Here is a 25496-nt window from a genome sequence, read left to right on the forward strand (position 1 = left end):
ATAAAGTAAAAATAAACTGGACTTACGGTTCGGTAGTTCTACCTGAAAAGAGGAAAAATAACAAATTAGCTTGACTCAAAGATTCCAAATCTACAGGCCACGTCATGGAGCAGGAAACAAATTCATTGTAACAGACTGAGATACACTTTCTACTTCAGTGTTAAAACAAACCGTTTTTCTTAAAGAAAGTTCTGGGACTTACCGAACACTTAAAGCTCCATTTTCCTGCAAGCACAAAACGGATGTGTTTGGCAACGTCCTGGCGCCAAACAAACGCGAATCAACACCGACTATAGCGACCGACGCAGAGAACAGCACTTTTCCGCAGACCAAACAAATTCAACTAACGCTTGCTCTCAAAATTTAAACCGCCTGTAGCCACGCCCACTGCGCACGGACCTCGTTGATGATTGGTCTGCGGGAACCGCAATGACATACTTCCTTTCCCGTGACCGACAATCGTTCTACCTATGCAGGTATGCTTGTTATGTAACAGCAAGGGGCGGGGAAAGACGTTAAAGGCACAGGCTTCATCAGCTGATCATAGTGTTTGCAGAAAAACGGCCATTCTTTCATATTTTATTTTATCCAGTCATGAATCTACACAGTCTAGATCTAGGAATGGATTTTTAAACCCTCTCTGCTTAGTTTCTGATTCATAACCTAAAGCTGTGGGTTGCTGGGAGGACATGGTGTCCACATTGTCTGACCACAAACAGGCTGCTGTTCACCGCTCTGTCGGAATCTAGTCAATTATTTGTTTCAGTCATTCTTTTTCATTAAAAATGGATTTACAGTTGCAACATTACCTGTTCCCATCTTGGCCAATGGTGTTTGCCTTGATAGTTTTTGTCATGATAGTAAAACTGAATAGGCCTGTTTGGTTGGATAAAACAGTCCTGACAAGATCTCAGCAGTGGGACTACTGGTGTGTAGAGGCTTCACGCATGGCCGAGCGTCTCAGCTCTTCCTGCTTCTCAAACTCCTGCTTCACAGAACCGGCCTTCACCTAGTGGAGGTGTCAGGGTGGGGGCTCATTTCAGTGCAGTGGGAATTATTGTCACACACTTAGTATTGAGAGGTATAGTCTGACTGTGTGTATTATACATTTTACAAGAAAAACTATATTATACTCCATTCTGACCATCATTCCTGTCAGTTATGGTGACATTTTATTTGCTGTGTGTCTTGTTTGCATGGATGCCACGCAGCAGCTCTATATTTCCATATAGCCATCACAGACTGATATGTCAATCTTACCTTTATGTTTAAAAAAACAAACAAACATGGAACTACCAGTGTGCAGAGCTTCTGATGGTACCTCCAGGAGTCATGAATCTTAATAACATGACTCTTGGCGCTTTAAAGTGACCATACAATTCAGTTTTTTCAGTCTCCAGGCATTACAGCTGCTGATATTACAAGTTACAATTCTTAAACCAATAACAATGCAAAAAGGCAACAGTTAAAAAGGGAGCATGATGTCATATTGGATCACACATTAAATACAGACTCAAAAGAACAGCAAAAACACAATTGATAAATTCGAGATAAGGTCTCGAGTTTTTGGTGAATGGTTCCCTATAGTCTAGGATAATCACCTTTATTTGCCTAAGTATGTTACGCACACAAGGAATTTGTTTCTGGTACAGAACCGAAGCAGCCATTTGCAATGCCAACTCAACGATGGTGCTAACCATCGGGGGTAACTTGGGCGTTCAGTGTCTTGCCCAAGGACACTTCAACACGTGGACTGCAGGCACTGAGATTCGAACATCCAACTTTCCGGTTAAAAGACGACTGCTCTACCCAGTGAACCACTTGTCTTGGGTTTTCTGGAACATCTGATTCTGCCTCATTCTGGGCTTAAAAACCAGTCCTTGCACATGCTCAGATCCACCTGTACCTTTCAGGTTTGTTTTCAATTGTTATGGAAAACAAGTTTGATGAAGTTGACTTCTGTTGAACAAACCCTCTAATGTTTATCTCTAGATTCCTAAAAATCAGCACTGAAAACGTTAGATCAGTCCGTCATATCATTTACAGATCACGGAAATCGGCGAAAAAAGAAACTATCAACGAAAAAAAATGACAGCGACACACATCTTTCCCCGAGCCTCCTGGGACGAACCACAAGATAAATATGGGGTATCTACGCCATAAATGTTTACGATATGGTCACCAGCTAAGGTTTACGTTTGTCATGACGAGTGATATATTATTATTAAGGCGTCGTCATTGTGAGATTATTCCCTATTTTGACCGTGTGATCAACATTTGGACAGTAGCTGTCTACAAAATGCATTCACACCTCCCTGCTGTGTAGACGAGGATGGTCTATCCGGGAAGCATGTCTAGTGTTTGGGGAAATGCTACCAACAAACAGTTTTTTTCTGTCAACTTAGCCGAGTGCTTCCTCCTTCGTGTCAGGTTATTGCGTGTGTGAAAAACAAATTTCACGCCGTCTGTCGAATAGCCACGTTTTTGTGCTGTCATTTGAACCTACAGGACCACAGTGTCGCTGTATGTAACCCGGTGGAGGACGTGAAGATTTGGTAGATTTTTGCTCATAGCACTGACTTCAACAGCACCGCGTTGATAAACCATGTCTGATTTAATTCTGGTGCTCCTGATAGTCGTGCTCCTTGTGTGTTTGATTGTGACAGTGGGGGGTTTCCTGGTCTACTCGGGGCTCCTGTCAGACGTGGTTATAAAGACTGGGCCACCACCTATCAGAAATGTTACCATTGCTTATAAGTTCAAAGAGGGAGCATACAAGGACCGCGGTGCCACCTACACAGAGAGTTGCAGCATCGGGCCAACGCTGAGGTCCATCGGTTTCTTCTATGATCACACCAACCAGGTGAGACCCTAGTACTGAGCACCCGTTAGTCTGCTACATACACAGCACTGAATCTGTGTTTACACGTGACCTCATGACACAACAGTAAAACACAGTGTACTTTGCTGATAAGATTTTGCAGTGAGTTTGTTTTTAGCTAGGCGGTCTTAAAGGTCACTCCGGCGTTGAAGTTGTGTATTCAAAACATAAAATAAAAAATGTCAGGGCTGGAACTGGAACATTCGGGCATTTTCTTTATAAATTGTTTAGTCTATAAAATGTCAGAAAATAACCAAATGAAAGATGCCCATCACAGCTCCCCATAGGTGAGATCTTCAAATGTGTTGTGATCGACAAACAGTCCAGAACCCAAAGTAGTAAGTTTACTATCATACATTAGTCAATGTATTTAAAACAAACAAACAAACAAAAAAAACCCAAAACAATAAAAAAAACCCTGCAACTATTTTGATAAGTGATTCATTTTTGAGTCTTTTTTTTTTTCAAGCAAAAATATCAAAACTTTGATTACTTGTCCTCTAAAGTAAGACGTTGGTGTTTTTCCTTGACTTTATGCTATAGTAAAGTGAATATCTATTAGACTGTTGGTTGGACACAAGACATTTGAGGGATCACCTTGAAGTCTGGAAAAATGGGGTGCACATTTTCACTGTTTGTAATGTTTTACAAACAACAATTAAGTGATTAATTGACAAAGTAATCTTTTGACCAATCAATAATGCAAATATCTGATAGACAAAGAAAACCAGCAATTAATTACATATTGGAGGGAGAAGATGGTATATTTACATAAGATCTTTGTCATTTAATTATTTTCATGTTAGCAACTTAGCAACAACTTAGCAACTGTCTAAGGTCTAGGTGATAATGAAGTGTAAGCAGATGTAGTCCAGTACAGTTCAGCATGTGTGGCTCAAGGGTTTAAATGCAGGCTACAGGAAACAATTTGAAGGAGCTGAGCTTGAATGAAGAAACCAGTCAGCTGTTCAATGCCACGTTGCACCGCTGACATTTTTTTTCCTTCTCATCTGTGGCACCAGAGTGCTTCAGCATTTGTCTGCATCTGACTCGAAGACAGTAACCAGATTCCAAAGTGGAACAACAAACACAGCCTCATGACATGTCTGAAGAGAGCTGAGACTAGTCTAAATGGGTATATAACTACAGTCCCAATCTGTTGTGAGAAGCAGCACATCTCCCTTTGTTGCCCTGAACCCATTTACACAAACAAAGGTTTGTGTAAATGGATTTTGTCTGAGATCTGTGGTTGTCTTATGTTTCTGTTTCACATACTGCCATTCTTCTCTTGTTTTGTTTTTAGTCACCAAAAATGTCTGCACAACAGCTGCTTGTATAGCGGGAATGTTCTTTGAGTTCCCAGCTGATATGAGAAGAGTACACAGATGTATCACAGTATGATAAAATGTGCACAGTGGCAGAGTAGTACCTAATTGAACAACAAAAACTGTGCAACTCTGTTGGTCTTTGAGTAGCCTAGCCTATACTGAGTCAGTACTGCTGACATTTGAGCACTGAGTTATTTATGGATGGGTGAGTTAACCCATCTGACAAACAGTAAGGCACAACAGAGGCTTTTGGCACATCAGCCGCAGTTTCTGTAATACTGTAAAAGGCAAGATCATTGGGTGTCTGTTTCAGTTTTTTGCAATTAAATCATAATCTTTGTGTTGTACAGGATGTGGCACACTAGCAGCACTTTGTAACTGTCTGTTTGCTTTGTGTCAGTACAGCTGATGTTTGGCTGTAGAGTTTGTTATGGTGCTAGTTTCTCTGCAGCATGCAGTCCTTTTTTGAGAACAGCCTTTTAGTGGAAATCCTGACTGTGAGTCATGTCAGTGGAAAGCTGTGGCAAAAGGCTCTTTGAGGAGATTTTAAAACTTTTCTATTGCTGTCAGAGTTTGTGGAGAGTCTGGATCATAAGGAGCCATTACAGGATGTTCTGAGGTCTCTGTCCACCAGACTAAAAAGATGTTTATGGATCAGATGACTCTGTCCTGGAATCTATGTCTATTTTGACATAATCTAAAGATGTTTGGTTTATAACATGTTGACTTTTTTAGGTTACAAAGACCGAGAGTCTGATTATTCACTTGCAGCCACAAAGGTAAACTCAAAATGTGAGATAACTATATAGCTGAATGTTAAAGTTGCATTCACTAAAGCATCGTCTGAGAAGTCAAGTGAAAATAAGACAAAATGTGGTGGCTCTCTGCTATACTACCACTCTACTACCTACAGCCCTTCTGTTGTTATTCCAGCTTCTCTGCCCAGTGTTGTTAAGACGTTGTCCATAAATTAGCCACCCAGTGACGGTTATAAGAACCACTTTTTGAACCACAAGTTTCAGTCAGCCATCGGCCTGACGCCATTGGGTGTCAGACTGAAGAGGTGGCGTTCGTATACGCAGAGCGAGTGGAATGAAGAACAAAAACCATGGTTAAACATCAGTTTGGCTTTTTGAGATGGAGAAGATTAAAAGCAGCCAAAGGACTCAAATTTGCTTCAGCTGCTGTGTTCTTTCTTCTCTGGATCTGTCCAGGGTCTGTCATGGTCTGGGGATGTGTCAGTGCCCTTGGAAAAGGTCACTTACACTTCTGTGATGGCCCCATTAATGCTGAAAACCACATTGAGATGTTGGAGCAACATGTGCTGCCTTCAAGACGACATCTTTTCCAGGGATGCCCATGCATATTTCAACAAGACAATACAAAACCTCATACTGCGCAGGTTACCAAGGCCTGGCTGTGGAGGAAAAGGGTGTGAGTGCTGGACTGGCCTGCTTGCAGTCCCGACCTGTCCCTAGTAATAACAGAATTTTAAGGCAGAAACAGTAAAAAAAAAAACTTCCATATCAGGATACAACTAGAATAAAACAACAAGTTAAAAACATCTCTTCGGAGGAGGTAAGACGGGTTAAACACCAGTAGAGAATGTGTGGTGATTTGTGGAAAGCAAATTGTGTCAAGCAAGACCCAGGACTGCTGTGAACCTTAAGACTTGTTTGCAGGAGGAATAGGACAAAATTAGATCTGACACACTTAATCACGTGGTGTCCTTAGTCCCTAAATGCCTTTTAAGTGTTGTGAAAAGGAACGGCAACATCACACTGTGGTAAATGCTTCACTGTCCCAACATTTTTTGGAGGTATCAAAACTGAGTGAGTGTTTTAATTTTGATTTTACAGGAACCTAATGGGTAGTTTCAGTGTATTATCTCAGGCACAGTGAATATCACAGAAGCAAGGACAGCCCAAATCACCATCATAAAATAATTCTCATGGTGTTACTGTACAGTACAGGTCACTGTTGTAAATGTAGAAAGTACAGGACCATATGTTCTCTTCTTTCTCCACTGGGCCATTGAAACAGTTTTCTTGGATTTCACCTTAGCTGACTACATTTGTATACTGTTCAATAATAATTATACCCTGTACTCTACTAAATACCATTCACAGTGCACTGCACACTGTAAGGAAGTCTGCTTGCTGTACACCGATGACCACTAGATGGCAGTATTAGCATTGGAATAGAGTTTGTGTGGGAGGCAGGAGCATCCTCAATTGATCTTTATACTTGATGTATTAACATGGAATAAGTAGTGTGACTCACCCTCTGATTGGTCATTCGGCCGAAAATGAGAAAATTGGATTTTAAAACTGCACAAGTGGCTGTGCATTAATTGGTCATTGTAATGGATTCCACTCCAGATTCTGGATCTAAAATATAGCTGGTTTTTCAACAAGCAGCCATTTCCCTTCACTTTGCATTCAAGTTGGAGTGTAGTCCCAGTTTGATGACATGATGAAAGCTAACATGACTTTGTGTCCTGAGGACCAAGATTCAAAACTAACTGCACCAAATGATCAAAGAGCAGGCTTGTATTATAATAGCTAAATATATTGTATGTCTGAAAAGTCAGACAGCTATTTTGACAGCTGCGGACTGATTCCAGTGGTCTGCACTGGTAAAGGTGGGTAGTCGACAGTCTCACCTCACTCTGCTGAGGCATTTGAGCTTATTAGCACAAAAAGCTAGTTGCTCTTCTTCATAGCTCTTGGTGTTTTATGTCCATTCATACGTGTGTGTGTTTGCATGTATGCTTGTAATTGCCATAAATTATTATCTCAAAGGCCTGAGGAGTTTCCCAGTTGAACAGTTCTGCTCAACTGGGCAGTGACCCACAGCATTAGAGGTTACATTTAAACCCACCTCACCATCCAAGGCTGAGTTGCCTCAGGCTCAGGGGTAATGGAGCTCTGATAGAAGTATTGAACAAATCTCAGACTGGGAAAAAAAAACATACTAAGTCATTGTATTTCTTGGTCACAGCCCTTTGTTGTGATATTAAAAGGAAAGGAGTAAATAATCTGCAAGCAAGCTGCCTGTCTGCAAGAAACCTCCAGAGTAAAATGCATTAATAAGAGCTGGCGGCAGTGAACGCTCAGAGGCTAATGTGTGTGTCAAGGGAAACAAAAACCAATACAGAGTGTAAAAAACTCAGAAATAAATCTGAATAAATTAGTAGTTAGTACAATTTTATGGATGGACCATTTCTTTAACCACAGTGCTGTCTGTAGTGAATAATCAAAGTCTGTTCAGACTCCAAGGTTTTTACCCTTTGTCTTCAGAGGGCGTAGGTGTAGTCAAGGTCAGGTTGGTGATGGTGGTTGGGGTGTTTGAAATTATTCCGATGAAAATTTGAGCCATTTTAGTTTGTGTTCTCTTTTTTTTTGATGATTATCCTTATAATATTCATGAAAGAAAGCTGGCAACACTTATTATCCATATCGTCAAACGTCTATGCATTGTTTTGCAATCATAGAATTCCCGCTGTTGTTTGTAGTGTACATTCATGCTCATATGTTGCCTAAAGGCCTTTTTGTGTTCATTCATTAAGGAGCTCTGCAGAAACACTGAGGTGCCTAAGCCTAAGCCTTTCTATACAGGGAAAACTCTGTGTGGGACTACACAACGAATGCAGCTCTGCCACTGATGACATGTGTGCGCCTATCACAGCTAAAGCCAGAGTTGCTGTTTGGTTCATCCTCTGATCTACCGAATTCCCATTTTGTTTTTGCTTCAGAAGCAAACCCACCCATGGCTCCCCATGACAAGCAGGAGAAAATGAAATGTCATGTGTAGACGTATATGGAGGTGGCAGTGAGAGATGAGGTGAGGTGTGGAACTGCCTTGGAAGAGGAGTATAAATTGGTAGGCGTCTGACTCACCTTGAGAGCCTTGCAGTGCCTCCAATTTATCAATCGGAATTTCAGATCAGAGTGGCAAGCATCGCTGCACTTTCAGTCAAATTTATTAGCATTTTACTGCCGCTTGTCTGTCTGTCGACATCAACAACATGAAACACAGGGCTTCTAGCAAGAAGCTGCTGCTTTCAAAGGTAGATATAAAATAGAAATAAATACACTGATACTTAGAAGTCTGGTCCCACAGGTTTTCAAGTCAATATTATGCAAAGCTGTGGACGTGCTGGCTCTCCCTGTAGTAAAGCACCCTGTTAATGTTTATGAACATCTTTACAGCAAGTGAGACACTGCAAAACAAGGCAGCAACCCAGACAGAATCTATGAAATGGAGAACTGCTATTTTTTTTGTTTTTTACCCTGAGCACCACTGAGTGACACAGTGTATCACACACAGCCCAATAAAAAAGACGTTACTCTCCAAGCTGACATATTACAATCAGTCACTGAAACAAAATGTGGAAGAATGCCTTTAAATCTTTTGCACTATCAGTCCTGTGACATGTATTACCTTCTCAGCTTGTGTTACAATGCAGGACATTGGATTCCACAGCCAAATATTTATCAGAGCAGCTTACAGGGGAGCAAAGAGGTGGAGAACTAGAGCTGAACATTTTTAGAGAAGGAAGTGAGCCTGTGCTGTGGAGGAAGGAATTCATTCATATCTCCTATTAGACAAGATTATCTTCCGACTCTGTGACATCTGGTTGGAGGAGTGCCACACTGTTTCCAGCTGGCTAAGGAGTGGTGAACCAGCTCCACAACTGTGGTGAAGGAAAACTGTGTCCTGCCTCCAGCAGGCTGCTTATCCTCGCCAGTAATTATACATGCCAGAACTCCCAGGATGCCATGTGTAATTACCAGTTAAGTCTGAGCACAGCCTAAAGGAACAGAGCTGCACTTGGTGAAAGAGCGAGAGAGACAAAAAATATTTCCACTGGCACCTGACTCGAGGGGCCACTGGGGCCCACGCCTCATCACTGCAGTGGGTATATAATCTAATTTAGATGCTTGAGGACCCATTCTAACGTAAGACATGGATGTTCTGAACGTCAGATTCAATAAGTCTTAATTTTATTTCCACACTCATTACAAACTGTACATATTCAAGTGGGTTAAGATTTAATCAGTCGGTATGATGGCTGATTTTGCCTTGTGCCCAAATTAAATGGCCCTCATTTTTACATTGCTAAATCAGTTTACCTTAAGTGCTTCAGTGTAATTTCCACTCCATTAATTCTATTACAAACAGCCCATCACTGCATACCTGTGGTCTTAATAATAAACCATGCACTATTATAAGAATCAAATTGTTGATTCTGTGTAAAAATGACACACACCTAGTTTTTCTTTTGATTGCCCCTTCACAGCGGCAATGCTGCCCTCACTGCTGTGAATCATTCTTGAGAGATTGCTTATTCCATAGTCTTGTCTTTCTTGCCTCCTATGTGTCAGGTTCTTTGCTTGTTTATGGAAGTGCCCTAACACCATCTGTCTCAGCATTCTAGGTGTAGAAAGAAAATGATATTGTCAAACACTAAACAGAAAGAGAGCACTCTCCAGCAAAGGCAGCGATGTGTATTGGTGCAGTACATTTAACCAATGCAATTATTTTACACGCTGTTATGTGCTCTTTACATACTCTGTGTGTTCTTTATGAATGCTGCATTTGCTGCTGGTCATGCTTCGCTGCACATGCTGATGTGAAGATGGCGTAAAGGTCGGGAGAGGCTCCAAATTTGCAGATGTATTGACTGCAGTGCAGTGAAGCCCCCTTGTACAATCGCAGCCTCTTAACTCTGTTCCACAAGAGCGTGAAGGGTGATGTTTGATTCTCATTCTGAACATTTTTATTTTTGACTTTTTAGTTGCTGAGTTGCATATTAGAAATGAACTTGTAAAAGAGTATGTTTTTATTTGAAGTTCCTTCTTGCTGCCTCATGGCACTGCTCCTATATTTCCTTTACATGGTTCACTGTATATGCCTCATTTAAAGAATGCTGATGAGTGCTCTTTCAGTGTTAATCACTCCCACTTGGCTAATTTAGACATTTTGTTGATTGGTCGCTATGGTCCTTGGTCGGGCAGAGTATGGTATGCTCATTATGCTCTTTAAGCTACAGTAAGGCAGAGCTGGCTGCCTGCCTCACTTGTCCCTATCCTTCCTAACTTGCTAACATTTCAGAAATGACCAAGTGTAACCCAGGGCCAGCACTCAAAACAATTCATCCCAGGTCCTCATTACATGTCTGCTAATAAAGAATTATCCATGTCAGGCATCCTTTTAGTTGTTGCAGCTTTCAGCCATCAAAAAAGCCTCAAGGAAAGAACGGCTTTTGAAATTACTTTTTCACCCAACAGGTCCTTGGAGACCTTGCTTAGACAAACTAGGTAGGGATGGGAATGGCGCCATTTGTAAGGGAGAGCTGTCTTACAGTCCTGCAGGCCGCGATTGCTACCAAAGTTGGCTGTATATACATTTCTCCAGTTTTACAAGCTTGCTTAGCATAGGGAAATACAGGAAATTGTTTTCTGCACCTGAAATCAGCAGAGACATACTGAAATGAAATTAACATTTTATGAAAAATCTTGAACATATCCTCAGCGTGCATTCATTGGCATTCACAAGAACACAACTGAACTGCTTTTCTGCAGCTTGGTACAGAAACGTGTGTCAGTGTTCTGTTACTGAGGTAAAGTCTTCCCATTATCTGAATCTCTGCTTTTCATGTGGGCCAATCAAAAGCCACAGTCAGCTTTCCTCTGCTACCTGTGAGAAATGAAAACAGCTTTGGCAGCAAATGACTTACAGCACTGCTGCCCAGCGTGGACAGCATCTGAGAATTTCTACCTTTTCTAACAGCTTTGGTGAGAAAAACAAGACAAGTACATGGAGCGGTGTTCCTCTCTGCTAATTGCCTGTAGTCTTTAGGGTGTGTTAGCTGGAGGGAAGCAGAGATGAGATAGAGTCAGGGCTGCTGTTTGTTCTTGCCACTGTGTGGGATGTGAATGATATATGGAGCCCTGAATGATATCATTAGTGAACTACCGGTTTGGCTAACACACTCTAGTCTGTCAGTACGGACAGCATAAGAGATAGTGAGAAGACACTGAAGCAAGACCAGGGGAAGTAGATGGTTGTTATCCCCTCTGTGTTCGAATGGTTATTGTTCCATCTTATCATAGATTGCCAGTATCGACAAGGAGTAGCTCTGTGTAAAAGTGTTGCCGACAGCCCACACGTTCGGTGTGTTTGTATAGGAAAGAGGACAATGCTGAACAACCCTATCCATTTCAGTGATAATATAAAATACAGTTAGTTATAAGGGCTGGATGTTAATTCTGCATTACACTAAAGTACAACATGATGCAACTTAATGAGTGAATGGGCTGCCTTAAAGTTTTACATCAAGTCAAAAAATGCACCGTCTTAATTAAATACCGCCCGTTGTGTAAACTCTTGCCCTAGTTCGGTTGATGTAGATTTGTTAATTCACTGAACTACCTAGGTAGTTGTTTGAATTTAGATTTGTTAGCTAAATTAAAATCTGTTGGGCAAACCTGTCTTGTTTAATACCTCCACCAAGGGCAGGGGTTATGTTTTTTTGCCAGTGTTTGTTGACACCACAACAAAAAGTAATGAACAGATTTTGATGAAATTTTTCTGTGTGAGAGGAGCACAGCCCCTCCCTCCTCTAAACAGAGACCAACACAGAAAAATGCAGTGGAAAAGCAAGAGGTTCACATCAACCTTGATGTTATGCCAGGTGATAGTTAAGGGGAGCACAGGGTGTACTGCTCGTTAGTTTCACACAGTGGAAACATAGCTATAATGTGCAGCTGGAACACTGGCGTCCTTGCCCGTAGACTGTGTTCTGAATGAGCTAGCAGGGTCAGATAACAAGTACTCATCTCTGAAAACATCAGATTTGTAGATTAGCACCACGTGGACAGACTGACCAAATATTCTCAAAGTGGTTACTTTGATGCCTGGAAAATTATCAAGTAGCATAACACCAGTCCTAAAGGGTAGGGAGCCAAATGTGGGGCGAAGCACAGACCAACCAGCAGTCAGACTGTGGGAGGTCATGTGGCTATAAGGGCTGAGGCAGGAAGACAATGAGCAACAGGTGAAACTACTTGGAGGTAATTAATGGCCAGAGTAAAGATGAGACAGTTGAGAGAGGCACAAGACAGGAAGTCCTTTCAAAATAAAAGTTCAAAACAGGAAATGGCCAGAGATCATGACATATTCCTGTATCCAAATAATGATAGAGATCAGCAACAAAGTCTAATCAATTGTTTCATGGGCCATACCCTACCTTTCCAAAAAAATGTTATCAAAATGTGTTCAGTACTTTTTGAGTTGTGCTTTTAACAAACCAGCAAACAAACAAACCAACAAACACTGGCAAAAACATAACCCCCATCCTTGGGTGAGGTAACAATAAACATAGCTGAGGCACATAATTAATGTCATTAGTTTTACAGGCAATTTAAGAAGTATCAGTCAGATTGATAAAGTCACCAGTGTCCTTGAAATACACTGTCTTGGACAAAATGTACAAATTTTGTGCCAACCCATACTGCTGATGTGAAGATATTTCACTAGATATAAACGTTGATCTGCCTGTGGCATTAGAATTCAGGGTATCACCAATGTCACCACGATACATGTCCTGGGGATCATAAATGTTTATATAAAATATCATGGCTGCCCATTCAATAGATGTTGAGATGTTTAGGCCTGATTAACAGGCTCCTTTTTGTTTTCACACCGTCGGAAAAGCTGTGATGATTTGAGAAATTGGAGAAATGATGGACTGCAAACTCCATCCCAGTAGTTCTGGATCCTTGCAAAGGATCAGGTACTGTTTGTTGAACAGAAGAACTAAATTTAGACCCCAGTTCCTCAGATGAAAACAACTCATGTCCTATGTAGCAAACATACTATATGTTATACATATATGTTACTATAAAATAGATAATTCTACATTGCCATAATTTACCGCAACAAACTTACATAGCCATTGTGACTGCCTTACTGCTTCATGATGTAGTATATCTCATATTTCCATAAATGAATTCTCTGCCAAAACAAGGCGATCTGTGTTCCCTGAGACACTGTTGAACTTGGTGGAAAGGGTCTTTGTCAGGTGACTGTCGGTCAGTGTTATTACTAATGATACAGACATTAAGAGGCACTGACGGTTAGGGGTGGGGCGATCAGATAGGTTTATCTCAGCCAAGGAGTGTCACCGGCAGCCAACAACACTGAATTATGGCAGAAAAGCTGCTGTACCGTATGAACAAAGTGGGAATAGTGCAGTGTAGTATCAGCATAATGCAGTCAAAAATAGCCCAGAATTTGAGAAATGAGATGGAAAAGAAGAGAAGGTTGTGGCGTTTAGATGTGGTAATTATGCGTAGATGCCAGGGACATGAAGATGAGTGTTGCTGGCTCCCATCTGTGCCCCCTCAGTGCCAGCCCTCCACAGACGGCCACTGTCACAGAGCAGGAACCAGCAGTAGGTCTTAAAGGACCATACCAGGGGTTTTGCAACACTCAGACTTTGTCTGGATTAGCCCAGCCGTCCAGACCACCACTGGTTACCAGTTTTCATTGCAGTATTAAAGCTGAGTAATCTCTCACTACAGACACTATATTTGTTTAATTTGTGTCCACAGAATGTTACACGGACATTTTCATACTGGACTGATGTCTGTATAGTCTGTTATTTACACACTGTTTCTCACAAGGTATCATCCTTATTGATAGTTGTCACCAGACAAGACAATACAACATTGTGGTGTGATGGCAGTCACACTTATGTGATTTATCAATATTTCTTTATTTCTAAAAAATCTTCAGGTAAGGTGACAGTTACTGTATATCTGGTTAAGACAGCTGGTTTATTGATACCCAGAAACCATTTTTATGTAAAATGTCATTGCAGCTGTTATTAGGAATATCTTTAACAATGTTTGCACGTAGCATGTTGCAGAAATAAGTGACCGTTTCTGACACACTTGACTAATGTGCTTTCCAGTACACGAGACCTGGCTGACTGATATCTGCAGTGAGATGTTTACCAGAGCTGGCGGCCTTCTGTTCAGTGACACTTCAGACTATGTGAAGCTGCAGCGTCTCCACGAGTTTAAATCAAAGGGCTTCTCTGTGCAGTTTTGCGCTGATGCAGCTTTGACCAAACTTGTGACCGACTAGTTACGTCCTCTTTAGCTCTGCCTTCATCCGGGCCCGTGTTTACTTTAAACACGCCTATGTAATAAAATAATGATGCATTGATTTTGTCAATTGGCAGTTGACACGCATGAACATAAACTGACATTTCATTAACCACTTGCAGGGTTTAGTTATTTTTGTGCTGTCTTTTTTTCCCCCAACAAATTTTAATGAGGAAATATTACAGTACTAATGAATGAGGCCCATTGTATCATTTCTCTGATACACTGTGACTAGAAAAAGACGACATCAACTAGTGTTGCAATAGCCAGAACTGATATGCTGATATTACTAATGTCAGTTGACATTAAAATTAAAGTTTTTTTTTGGAGTTAGCAAATGAAAATACATTTTTATATGGATTCATTTAAGGACAGTATTGTTATTACACACAGCTTCCTACCAGCTAGATACAGATGAGAGGATACATTTTTGACTCACTCAGATTCAATGCCTAACCAGTGTTGTTAGCTTGAAACTTTAAATAAATATATTTTATTGAAAGTGTGTGATTTTTTTCATCTGTCTGTTTATTATTTTTTTCTCCAACCCACCTGTACAATTTAGGTGTCTTTCATCAAGATTGTCTGTGTATCAGTCACATAAATTGCATTGCTATACGTTGTTACTGTAAAATTTCATTGAATATGCTTTTTGGGTAAGATTTTGCAGCCTCTAGATATATGCATCTAATTTACTTGGAATACAATCCATGGAAAAACACTTGGCACCATATCCTTTTCAAATTAAAGAAATCTGTATTCTACACATTCAAATTGAATTATTTATATTGTTTTGTTTCTAATTTCTTAGTTAACTAGGCTTTATGCATTCCCTCATGGATAAGAAACCCAGACCTATTAAATTGTGATATACAGTACTTTTCAGATCCAGCAGAAATGTGCCCCATTATAAATATGGTAGAACTGCATGAAAAATATCTCTATGTTCCTCCAACAGAGGGCGATGCCTTGCTGTGTGTCTCTGCTCCTGCCAGGTGACTCACTGAAAGCCTTTTAAATGAAAGTGTAGGTGTTTAATATGCTGCATATCCTTTCTTTCCCCCATTCTCTCCCCTCAGAGGCCATCAGACAAATGTCGCTATGCGGTGGGCAGTGTCCTGTGTGAGGGTGAAGAAAAGCCAGATGAAGAGTTGCAGAAGTTGTATGAGAAGTTTGGCTTCAAGGTAATATCTCTACCTGAAGTGAGCCATGCTGTGACCACCAGCTTCCCCTTCACCAGCCCTCTGTCCCATATGCTGGCAGCTTACAGGGTCTACCCAAGGCTGGTTTCCTACATCGAGGTATGGAAAATAAGACAGTATGTTAGCAAAATGTAGATACACCTGTAACCATTCAAGTCAGTGTAAGGCTCCTTTTTAAATCAGGATATAGCCCTAAGAGACACAAACATAAAGGTTTGAACAGTGTGCATGTCTTCAGTGTTTACATTGTGTGTGAAATTTGTACTAGAGCGTTTCTTCTATAATAATTACTTGTTTCCTACCCCTCTCCCACATAGACACTTGTATGTCATCGTACGGAAAAGTAAGACAGATGCTTTCTTGTTCTCTCCTCCTTATGCTCTTTGACTGGAGTGGATGTCAATCATCTTCTGATCACATCTGTCCTCTTTTCTGCTTCCGGCTTATCAAAAGTCCCTCACTTATGTGTTGGTTAATTCATCACAGATGCGTTCTTTAAAGTAGATTAAGAATAGGAGTACGAGGAAATCAAGGTATGTCTGAGTCCTGCAGCCCATATGCTGGGCTCCATGCCCTCAGGACAGGCCTCAAAAAGCTTTTGACATTTACTGATGACATTTACACACATGGATACATTTAGGGGCACCCCACAGCTTGAATAATGCTCCATGTGTGTTTGCACGTGAGTGCACATGCGTGTGTGTGTGTGTGCACCAATGTCCATCTGTTTATTTATGCTTCTGTCTCTTCACAGGAGGTAAAAAGGATTCATGTCCTAGTCAGAAAATGTACCGTTATGTCTAAAATATACTTCTTTATTCCCTCACATTCGCACTGGGTGGGTGGAACAAGCTTTTCTTTGTCACACTTCGGACAGTGGCAAGAGGGATCACATTTGATCGCTGAAATCCACTGGTATTCCTCTCTAATTCTGGGACCCTTTTTGTATTTTATCTGTAAATTGAATGATGCTGTTGTGTCACAGGAGTAGTGATTTACTGTGCTGCATCTGTTGTTGTGCTGGGAAGAGCACAGGAATGTAAAGGGGGCAGGAGGCCTGCCGTTGGCAGCGCTCGCTGGCTTTATCCAGCTCTGCTAGCATATAAAAGACCTGCTGAAGATAGCCTGTGTGTCATGCAACATTCCTGAAAGGTCTTGGTTGCATTGTTGACTTTCATCCCAGCCTTGTCTCAGAGTTTCCTTTAGCTGAAATTCTTGGCACTGCTAATGTTAAGATTTTATAATGTGTTCAAAAACACACACACAAAGCCACAACAAAATTGCCATACAATACTCAGTGTGGAGTGAGCTCAAAATGCACATCAACACTGTACTCCAAATACTAGAGTGCTTCTGAATATTCATTACCAGTCAGCAGCTGCTTGTCTTCACCTGCCTGGGGGTGGGGTGTTATCAGAAGTCACACCCCTGATCCCAGGCAGCTTGACCAACTAATAGGACATTGACAAGGAAATGACCTCCCACTGGCTTCCAGCGTGGCAAACGCTGCCAGTTCTTTAAGTTGCTCTCTAGCTCAGCTGGAAGCCTTGCAGCAAGGAGCTGAACCATGTGTATAAAACAGTTACTCTAAGCTACATTTTACTGTAGGTTGTAGTAGAGCTTTATTCTAATCCTTAACTGTTTTCCAGCTTTCTCATCTTTTTTGCAGTTTAGTTTCTATAGCACTGTAACACACAACATCAGAGGGCAGCACGAAGTCTAACATGTGCACTGACATAGGAATAACTTCTCTCAGTGTTAAAATTTAGCAGTATTCCCTTTTAGGCCCTAGAGCTGTTACATAATCCTGGCTGATGTCAGCGTGCATCTTTTCTGAACATGCAGCTTTGTTTGTAAAAGTACCTGAAATCACCATAGAGAAAGCATGCATTTTTCTCCCTCACACATACTGTATGCTTGTCGCAGTCCTTCAGCTGACCTGAGTGCTGTGACACGTCGTTAACAGCCAATAACACACTAACATTCAGTGCTCTTTGGCATTGACTCTACAAGTCTCTGAACTCTACTGGAGGAATGAACGCCATTCTTCCAAAAGATGTTCCCTCATTTGGTGTTTTGATGATGGTGGTGGTGGAGATGCTGTTTAACAGGTCAGTCCGAAATCTCCCATAGGTGTTCAACTGGGTTGTCTGGGATGATTTCTACAGCCTCTTGCAGCGCTTCAGTTAACACAGAGCAGGTTAAGTGCACGGACAGTAACTGCCCTTTTACACTTGAATGCTTTCACTTCAGTCCAACAGTACCATCCACACACCAGCATACCTTGCCTTATCTATGTACAGCACACACACACACACACACACACACACAAAGCAAGAGGTATGAGTGTAGCTTCAAAGATCTGAAGTACAGTAGGTGCTCACTGTGTTTAATCCTGATGTTTGTTTTGTAATGTGCTGTTGATAATCGGAGGGTTAAGCAAAAACTTCTGGCACAACTTCACCCACTGCCAAAGTGGACAGATGAGGACTCAGAAAGGTCAAAACTCCTGCAACACTTGTATAGAGCAACTTTATTATAAGACCAGAGCATTTCGGCTTGTGGCCTTCATCAGGATCTGCTGACATGTTGCATTAAAGGTGTTCTATATACTACAAGTGTTGCTGGAGTCCTGACCTTTTCAGATAATTGCAAGGTTACAATAAATTTGTGAGACATATGATCAGCAGCTGTGTATTCATGTCAGTCCAGATGAAAGCAATGACTGAGCAGGTATGGCCTCTGGATGTTTAAGATTGTATTCTCTCCCAGTTAAACAGTCTGATGGTGAAAGAAGGAGAAATGAAAAAGTTGCTGTCACACAATGTTAGAGGATTTGGGCAAGCCCTGTGTGATCTTTGTGAAAGCCCCATTTCAGGTTGTAAAGAAGGAAAGTGAACAGTCATTGGGGTGTTATTTTGGTCCCTGCCTCAGACAAAGCTCCCAGTAGTCCCTGTGAGCAGGAACAAGATGAGAAGCCGATAGCTCCTGTCCATTTAGTAATCCGTTTATCAGAATCAAGCTTGAAGCATTTTAAAAGGCTTATTACAGGCTTTCCCTGCATTTTCCTCGATAACGTGTCATGCCATAGTTTTATTTAGCCTTGCAGGCCCCACAGCAATTAAAATATACATCTATATACTCAATAACAGACATGCCCCATGATGGTTAGTGGCATTAGTGTCACCTTCATTGCCTTACCACTGCAGAGCATTGATTCCTCACCTCCATTCTGCTCATGGTTTATTCACCAGCCACTCTTCTGCATCTTCTTTGATGTTATCATTTGCTGAACTCAATATAGAAAATTAGTTTTGCTTGTCCACAGCATTTATATTTTATATTGGCCTGATTAGGGGTTAGCCAGTGGAACTGCACTGATTTCAGGTGTATCCATGGAGTAAACAAGAACTGAGAAAGTCCTGTGGATGATTATAAATGCACCCGTTCACTCACACTCAGTCACTGTTTCAGCACTAACTGCTGTGAATTATGGAGTTGTACTGTTTGTATTCATCTGTACAGTCATTGAGGTTTACTCTCATTAAAGCAAACTATTCTTGGTGTCTAGAAAATTCTGTTAGCATGTTCTCTGTCTGTCCATTAGTCTTTGTATCTTGTACCAAATGTGTGCAACTGATAAAGTATCTGTCTGTCAGCCAGCAGGATAGTGAATGGGGAATTACAGTAAGACACTCCTATAAAGCACCGGCACTTCTAGTGTGGATCTGTGTGTCTAACTTGCATCCACAAAAACACAAAGACCATTTATAATAATAATAATAATCCTAAATCATGTTACAGGGTTATAAAGCCAATTATTTTCCTCTCACAGTCAGGTAAACGAATCCTCCCACTCACATCTCAGCAATTTTGAATATGGTGCTTCATGTTACAACTCGTTTTCTGTTATTGGGCTGACAGAACTGAGTTAAGATACTAGTTTGAGGGTTGTATTATGCACATATCAGCTTTGTTCTACAGCATAATGACATCAGACACACAGTGGACAGTATATAGTAGTACAGTATATAGCTTCACAAAACCTCTCAGGGTGTTTAGGCCGAAGGGAGTCTGGATTATTTTGAGGCATTGTTCAGTTCTTTTCCCCTCCTGTCTTTCCTTCCCCAGCAGTATCTATGTAATAATACACAATGCTAATTGGCTTGAATTTTTTTATAATTGTTTTATGCAGCAGTAGACTGGAGGCTTATCAAGAGACAGTTAGCAGGTAATATTTTGCCATAAGAACAAAGGGCATTTACACAAGTTGAAAGTATCCTAGCTGTAAAAGATTTTAAGGACTAGTTGAAGGGCTAGAATTGTATGGTTCTGCTGCTCAGCCAAAGTCAAATAAACCTGCTTTGCTATGTTTCTGTATATTATTTCAAATGTACCTTTGCTCATGTTTTGGAGATTTCTGGTATTAAACATTGTTGGTCAAAAACAGATCGGTGAGACACACCACTGCACATATTTCTTCATTAGCAAACCCCAGACCTGAGAGTGAGGAGCTAGCAGAATGTAAACAAAGCAGAAAATGTATGCATTTGACCATGACTTATGCTAACTTTAGGAAATTATGGTAGCTCAGAGCCTTTGGGGCAACATATTTGGGTCTGGGGTATCGTACTGAAAAAACGTATCACCAAGTGCAGCGGTGCATTTTAAATAATAATAAATAATAACTATGGAGATCTATTGCACAGACAAACAAGCTAATTCAGGACTGACAGCTGACATACTGTATGTCAGTGGTTCTCAAAGTGTGGGGTGCGCCCCACTAGTGGGGCATAAAGACATGACAGGTGGGGCACAATGAACGGAAAAAATTAGAAATGGGTCATTAATACAGGTAAATTAAAATAACATCAGTTCGGGGCCCGGGAGAAAAAAGTGGAACCATAGTGCAACAATAACGGTTTAACGTCGACATGTTAACTGCCGCGCAACAATATAAGGAAATGTTCACACAGAGGGCCAATAGTGTATGTGTCGTGGCAAGAGTGTGATACCTACTAAATTAATTCAGACAAACCATTACAATTTAAAGGATCATTTAATATTACAATTATTCTGAATAGAGTAGTATTTAAACAGATAATCTTGTAGTTAAGGAACAGAGAACAGAGAACGGAGACTCTCCTCTTGCAATGGAATAGATAAAGCCTAAGAAGATTGTTAAAGCACCAGTCAGTTGGGTCATTGGTTGTCAGTCCCGAGTCAGTCAGCCCCAGTCAGTCGTCATCTCCCACCAGCCCTCCGAGGCCGGGCTGGTGATCCACTGCTCACGGTAGCATGGTTCTTCTTCCTCTCCTCAGGCTCCCTCCTTTTTTTCAGGGTTCATCTCTGACCATACTTAGGCTTTAACTAGGATTCTAAGTATTAATTATATAACCACTTACATAAGCCCATTGTCCACCTCACATGAACTTAATAAACCCAAAACCACTCAGCTCAAATAAGGACAAATAATAAACTAAGTACAAATAATGTCTATATGTGAAGTACATACTGTTCTATTACATATTTCTTCTGGAATCTGATTTATTTTTAACCACCACATATGTAGTAGGTATAACAACGTAAATGGATAAATTTGTTACATGGACCACAAAAAAAGTAGGTGATTCAGTAGATAAAGAAACGACAGGCAGTAGCCTTATCAACCAAAAAGCCAGCTGAAAAGGAAACATGATGAAGCCTGTCTTGCGCTTGGCTTCACTGTGGGAATGGTGTGGGCAGAGGAGAGACCCATGTGTGTCTTGTGTCTTAAACTGCTGGCAACAGACAATAAGACCCAACAAATTAAGAAGACAATTGGAGACAACACACCCCAGTCACGTTAATAAGCCACTCGACTGGCAGAATACAGACATACAGCAGAAAAATCGCATGGTAAAATCCACATCAGTGGACAGCAAAGCACAAATGGCTTCCTTCAAAGTTGCATACAGAATTGCACAGTGCAAAAAATCCCACACAATTGTTGAGCAGCTCATTCTGCCTGCTGCTGTAGACATGGTGTAGGTTATGCTGGATGAGGCAAGTGGTGCAAAATTGAAAACTATCCCCCTGTCAAACGATACAGTTGCACTTATATTTTATCTGTTTTGAACTTGGTGTTATTTGATAACACCAAGTTATTTGATATTTCAATACATTTGAATTTTAAAAATTGGCCGATTTCGTTATTTTTTTTTGACAAGTTGGGCTTGAAAATTCGTCCAACCTCTTAAGTGGGGAATGACAAAAAATGTTTGAGAACCACTGCTGTATGTTAACTGTGAGTAGAGGAAAGTCATTGTTGATTTTTGTCTCTGTATAGAGATAGCTGAAAATACTATTAATATAGAAAATAACCAGCCTTATGCTTTAATGCAATTTAATTTAACAAAACAAAATCATAATTAAACTATATGGTTTTTTTTGCACTTTTTTAACATCAGTGATGAGACTCACCAAGGAGTCTGTACTTCTGATCAACACCCATGACACAACCTATATGATTTATATGAGAAGACCACAGACCCGAATGCAGCATTGTTGGCCCACAGTGTTAGCACAGTCTTGTTTGCACTATCATCAGCCATGAGACTCACCCACCTCCTTTTGTCAGGCAGTAAGAACTTGAAACCAGCCCAGAAGGAAGTGGAGGCAGTGGTAAGGCGTGGCATTGTAACACCTGCTTTGATCGACTTCAGCCTCTCTGCATTGTTAATAATGCCTTCTAGGCTCAGAGAGCACACTCTCTTAACTGCTCTCTGTTCAGTGATTTCTATGTGGGATGGCGCAGGAGGTTGTGGCTGCTATGCCGTCGAAGCACAGAAAGCAAATAAGAGTCAATAAGTGATGTGCGAGTTTGTGAGCAAGCATGTGTTTCTGTGAATGATTACTTGGCAGCTTGGTGAAAACATGAATTAGAAGAGAACATGCCCGTCTGTTTATGTGTGTGAGAGCTTTAAAATGCAGGTTGTGGTGAAAGCAAGATACGTCTCCTTCATTATTTATAGTGCCATTCCACCGCATTGCTCCCTCCATTACATTTTTATTGGTTAACACAAGGCTCTTGTTTCTTGAGGGCTCACAAAAATAGCAACCTTAACTAACTAGAAGGCAACAGTCCAGAAGTGGAGGCAGCCTCTGACCTGCAATGCTTCACATTTTGTTAATTAACATCCTTGTTATCCACAGTACTTGGCTGTAGATGCACAAGGCTGTATTTTGACTCCAGTGATGCTGATGTTGATGCCCCCCTTTTCTACAGCGAGTGAGCTATGAGGTGCTGTAGCTCTGTGTACACACTGGGCTCTTTCCATGATTTCCTGTTTGTTGTGCCAGGTTGTCTGAGAATTGCAGCAGCTCTAATCAGTTCATATCAGTTCACACTAAACTGCAGCTTACAAGTTATTACAAGAATACCAATAAGCAATAAGAAGATGCTTTGGCCCCTGATATGCCTATTTTTGTAAGCTTGTTTTTTGTAAGATAACATTGCCTAAAAATGTGTCTCTTATTTAGTCAAGTCAGTTTATGTTTACTGTAAGACCAGAGTTACTAATTAATCTCAGTGGGCTTTGCAGTCTGCTCAACATGACACCTTCTATCCATAAGGCTCTTGATTTAGGAAAATCTCCACATTTTTTACACTAGCCCAGAATAGACAAACCACACACTGGCTCTAGAGCGTGAATTCTGCCTTTTCATGTTGAAGTTCATGTGGAGGCTTGGATTTGGACACACTTGGAAGGCGAAGAAGAAGTGATGTTAGAAACAAGAGGAAGCACTGTTGTGAGTTTAGAAACTGTAGTTCGAAGAAATGGAGGATCTTGGTTATACTTTAACACAAGAAAAAAGGAAAACGGTGCCAAAGGACCCAATGTCAAACAAGCAAAGACGCAAACAAACGGGATAGGTGATGGCACAAGATGAGGATAAATGTTGGTGTGGCTTTCCCTAAATGTTTCCAAAATGACCCCAAAGTGGCCTGTTTTCTCCTGGACAGGTAATTTAGTCTAACAAGTAAAGTTAACCTAAATAAACGTTTTTGTTTGATAGGTTTAGCTAGATTGTGGCCAGTGCTGGGTAACCCACCGATGTCAAGTGAGCCGCAGTTAGCATCTTCAAGTACCTAATGTAAATGTGAATATTTATTAAGGATTTTTTTTTTATATTTGGTGTAAATGCACATTCACTTTCTTGTCAAGGGTTTGTAAGCTAACTCTTGGCCAGAACGTTGTGATCCTTGCAAGCTTTAATCATTGTGGTAGTGTGGGGGTTCCTGTTCTTAGTGACAATCCAGCGATGCAATAAGTGAAGCTGATAGCAGGCAGAAGTGTTTGTGGTGTTATTATTGATTCCTGCTCTCCTCTGCACGTCCATGTGAAGCTCCAGCTGAGCTTTATGCACCATGCTGCCAATTAGACCCTTTCTGGTGAGTGTGCTCTGACAGGTAGTGTTTTCACAGTTGTATTTGTAACTTGTGTGTACATTTGTATTTCTTCCCTACAGTGTGTGCACACTATTCCCAATTGACTGAGGGTTAAATCAGTCTGGTACATTTTTCTGTCCCACTCAGCCTCAATTGTATTGATACGTGAATAATGGTTGCTATGGCAATATTGTCATTAAGGCATGGCTGTATTTGATACAAATCTGTATATTTTGCATTCAGGTATTTTGTGTGCAGGTGAAGGTTTTAACATGCTCTCAATGTGCTTTCCCACTCCTGCTGTGATGAATAAATATATGAGATATTACGGTTCCTTGCTATTCAGTATGATCCTTTTCATTCTGATGCTTTGTTTGAATGTGTGGACCTGCCACCTCTCTCATCTGCCTGAGGCAGTCAGTATTGAAAAATGAAGAGGTTAGACTGCAAAGGCTTTGTGTATCCACAGGGTGTTTGGTCATTGTCCATCTGGATGGGCAAGCCCTCTTTGAAAGCATTTCCTCTCCACCCTCTCCACACACATGCATACACACAACGTCCTGTTTGTGTGTGACAATTCTCTGTAGGAACTTTAAGCTCAGTCTAAATCTATTTGCTTGATATAGCAGAACGTGGAAGACTGGGCTTGTGAGGATTAGGCATATATTTGCATCAACATCCTTACAGGATCCTCAGCTTAAACTTGGGAGCAGAGAAAAGTGAGGAGACAAGTAAAGAACAGCATCACACCGTCACCCTGAGTAACATTAAATATGTTTCTGACTATCTGTGGTTTATCTGTGACGGTTTAAAATGCATTAATTTAAAAAAATATGTGACATATTTATACTAATTGTGGACACATGTTTCAAAACCAAGAAGATTTACTGTTTCTTTGTTTTTTTTTAACCGGTAATGGGATTTCATCCAGAATCCAAGGGGAAATGCCTGCTGGTTTGGTCCATCTGTGTTTATTTATGTGTAGGCTAAAGGTAGGTGCCACCAAGTGAATAACAATCTTGTGTATATTTGCTTTTGGATTGTTTAAGGTGGCTGATGCTTTCAAGGTCAATTCCAAATTGTCAGTGAAGGATTATTACATTTTAATGTCTCTACAATTATGTCTTTATTCACAAAACCACTACCAGCATGCACATATTTTTATTTTAGTTCATCATAGGCCCAAAAGCAATTTCATTTCAATAGTAAATGTTTATTTGCACTTGTCACAATGCAGCTCATAGAGGAACACTGGGCAGCTCTACTTTGAAAATGCCTCCTAGCATTGAGCCTGTATGGATCCTGGACTCCCTTTAAGCTTTAATTGATTCCTATAAGTGCTGCTTTCAATTACACTGCTGTTTGACTGGGGATTAGACAGCCAAGGTTGGTATTGTTGAATTTGCATTCAGGTCTGAGACGGTGTACTATGCAAATTCTTTCTGAACCAATAATCACATTACAACACTTTGG

General features: G+C 40.8%; 1 protein-coding gene across 2 annotated transcripts in view; it reads left to right on the top strand.

The window, feature by feature from the left end:
- The first annotated feature begins 2345 nt into the window (after window positions 1–2345).
- The window catches only part of tex264a (testis expressed 264, ER-phagy receptor a), a 68231-nt gene continuing 45080 nt past the window's right edge, over window positions 2346–25496 (top strand). Inside the window, exons 1-4 of one of the 2 annotated variants that reach the window (XM_020607856.1) lie at window positions 2346–2863; window positions 15470–15691; window positions 15910–15935; window positions 17726–17792. In XM_020607856.1, the coding sequence (XP_020463512.1) occupies window positions 2606–2863; window positions 15470–15691; window positions 15910–15935; window positions 17726–17792 (573 nt within the window). In that variant the 5' untranslated portion in view covers window positions 2346–2605. The remainder of the gene's footprint in view (window positions 2864–15469; window positions 15692–15909; window positions 15936–17725; window positions 17793–25496) is intronic. The other variant, XM_020607857.1, reaches the window with a different exon arrangement.

This window comes from Monopterus albus, unplaced genomic scaffold (genome assembly GCF_001952655.1).
Source record: "Monopterus albus unplaced genomic scaffold, M_albus_1.0 scaffold89.1, whole genome shotgun sequence".
In the NCBI taxonomy this organism is placed as follows: domain Eukaryota; kingdom Metazoa; phylum Chordata; class Actinopteri; order Synbranchiformes; family Synbranchidae; genus Monopterus; species Monopterus albus.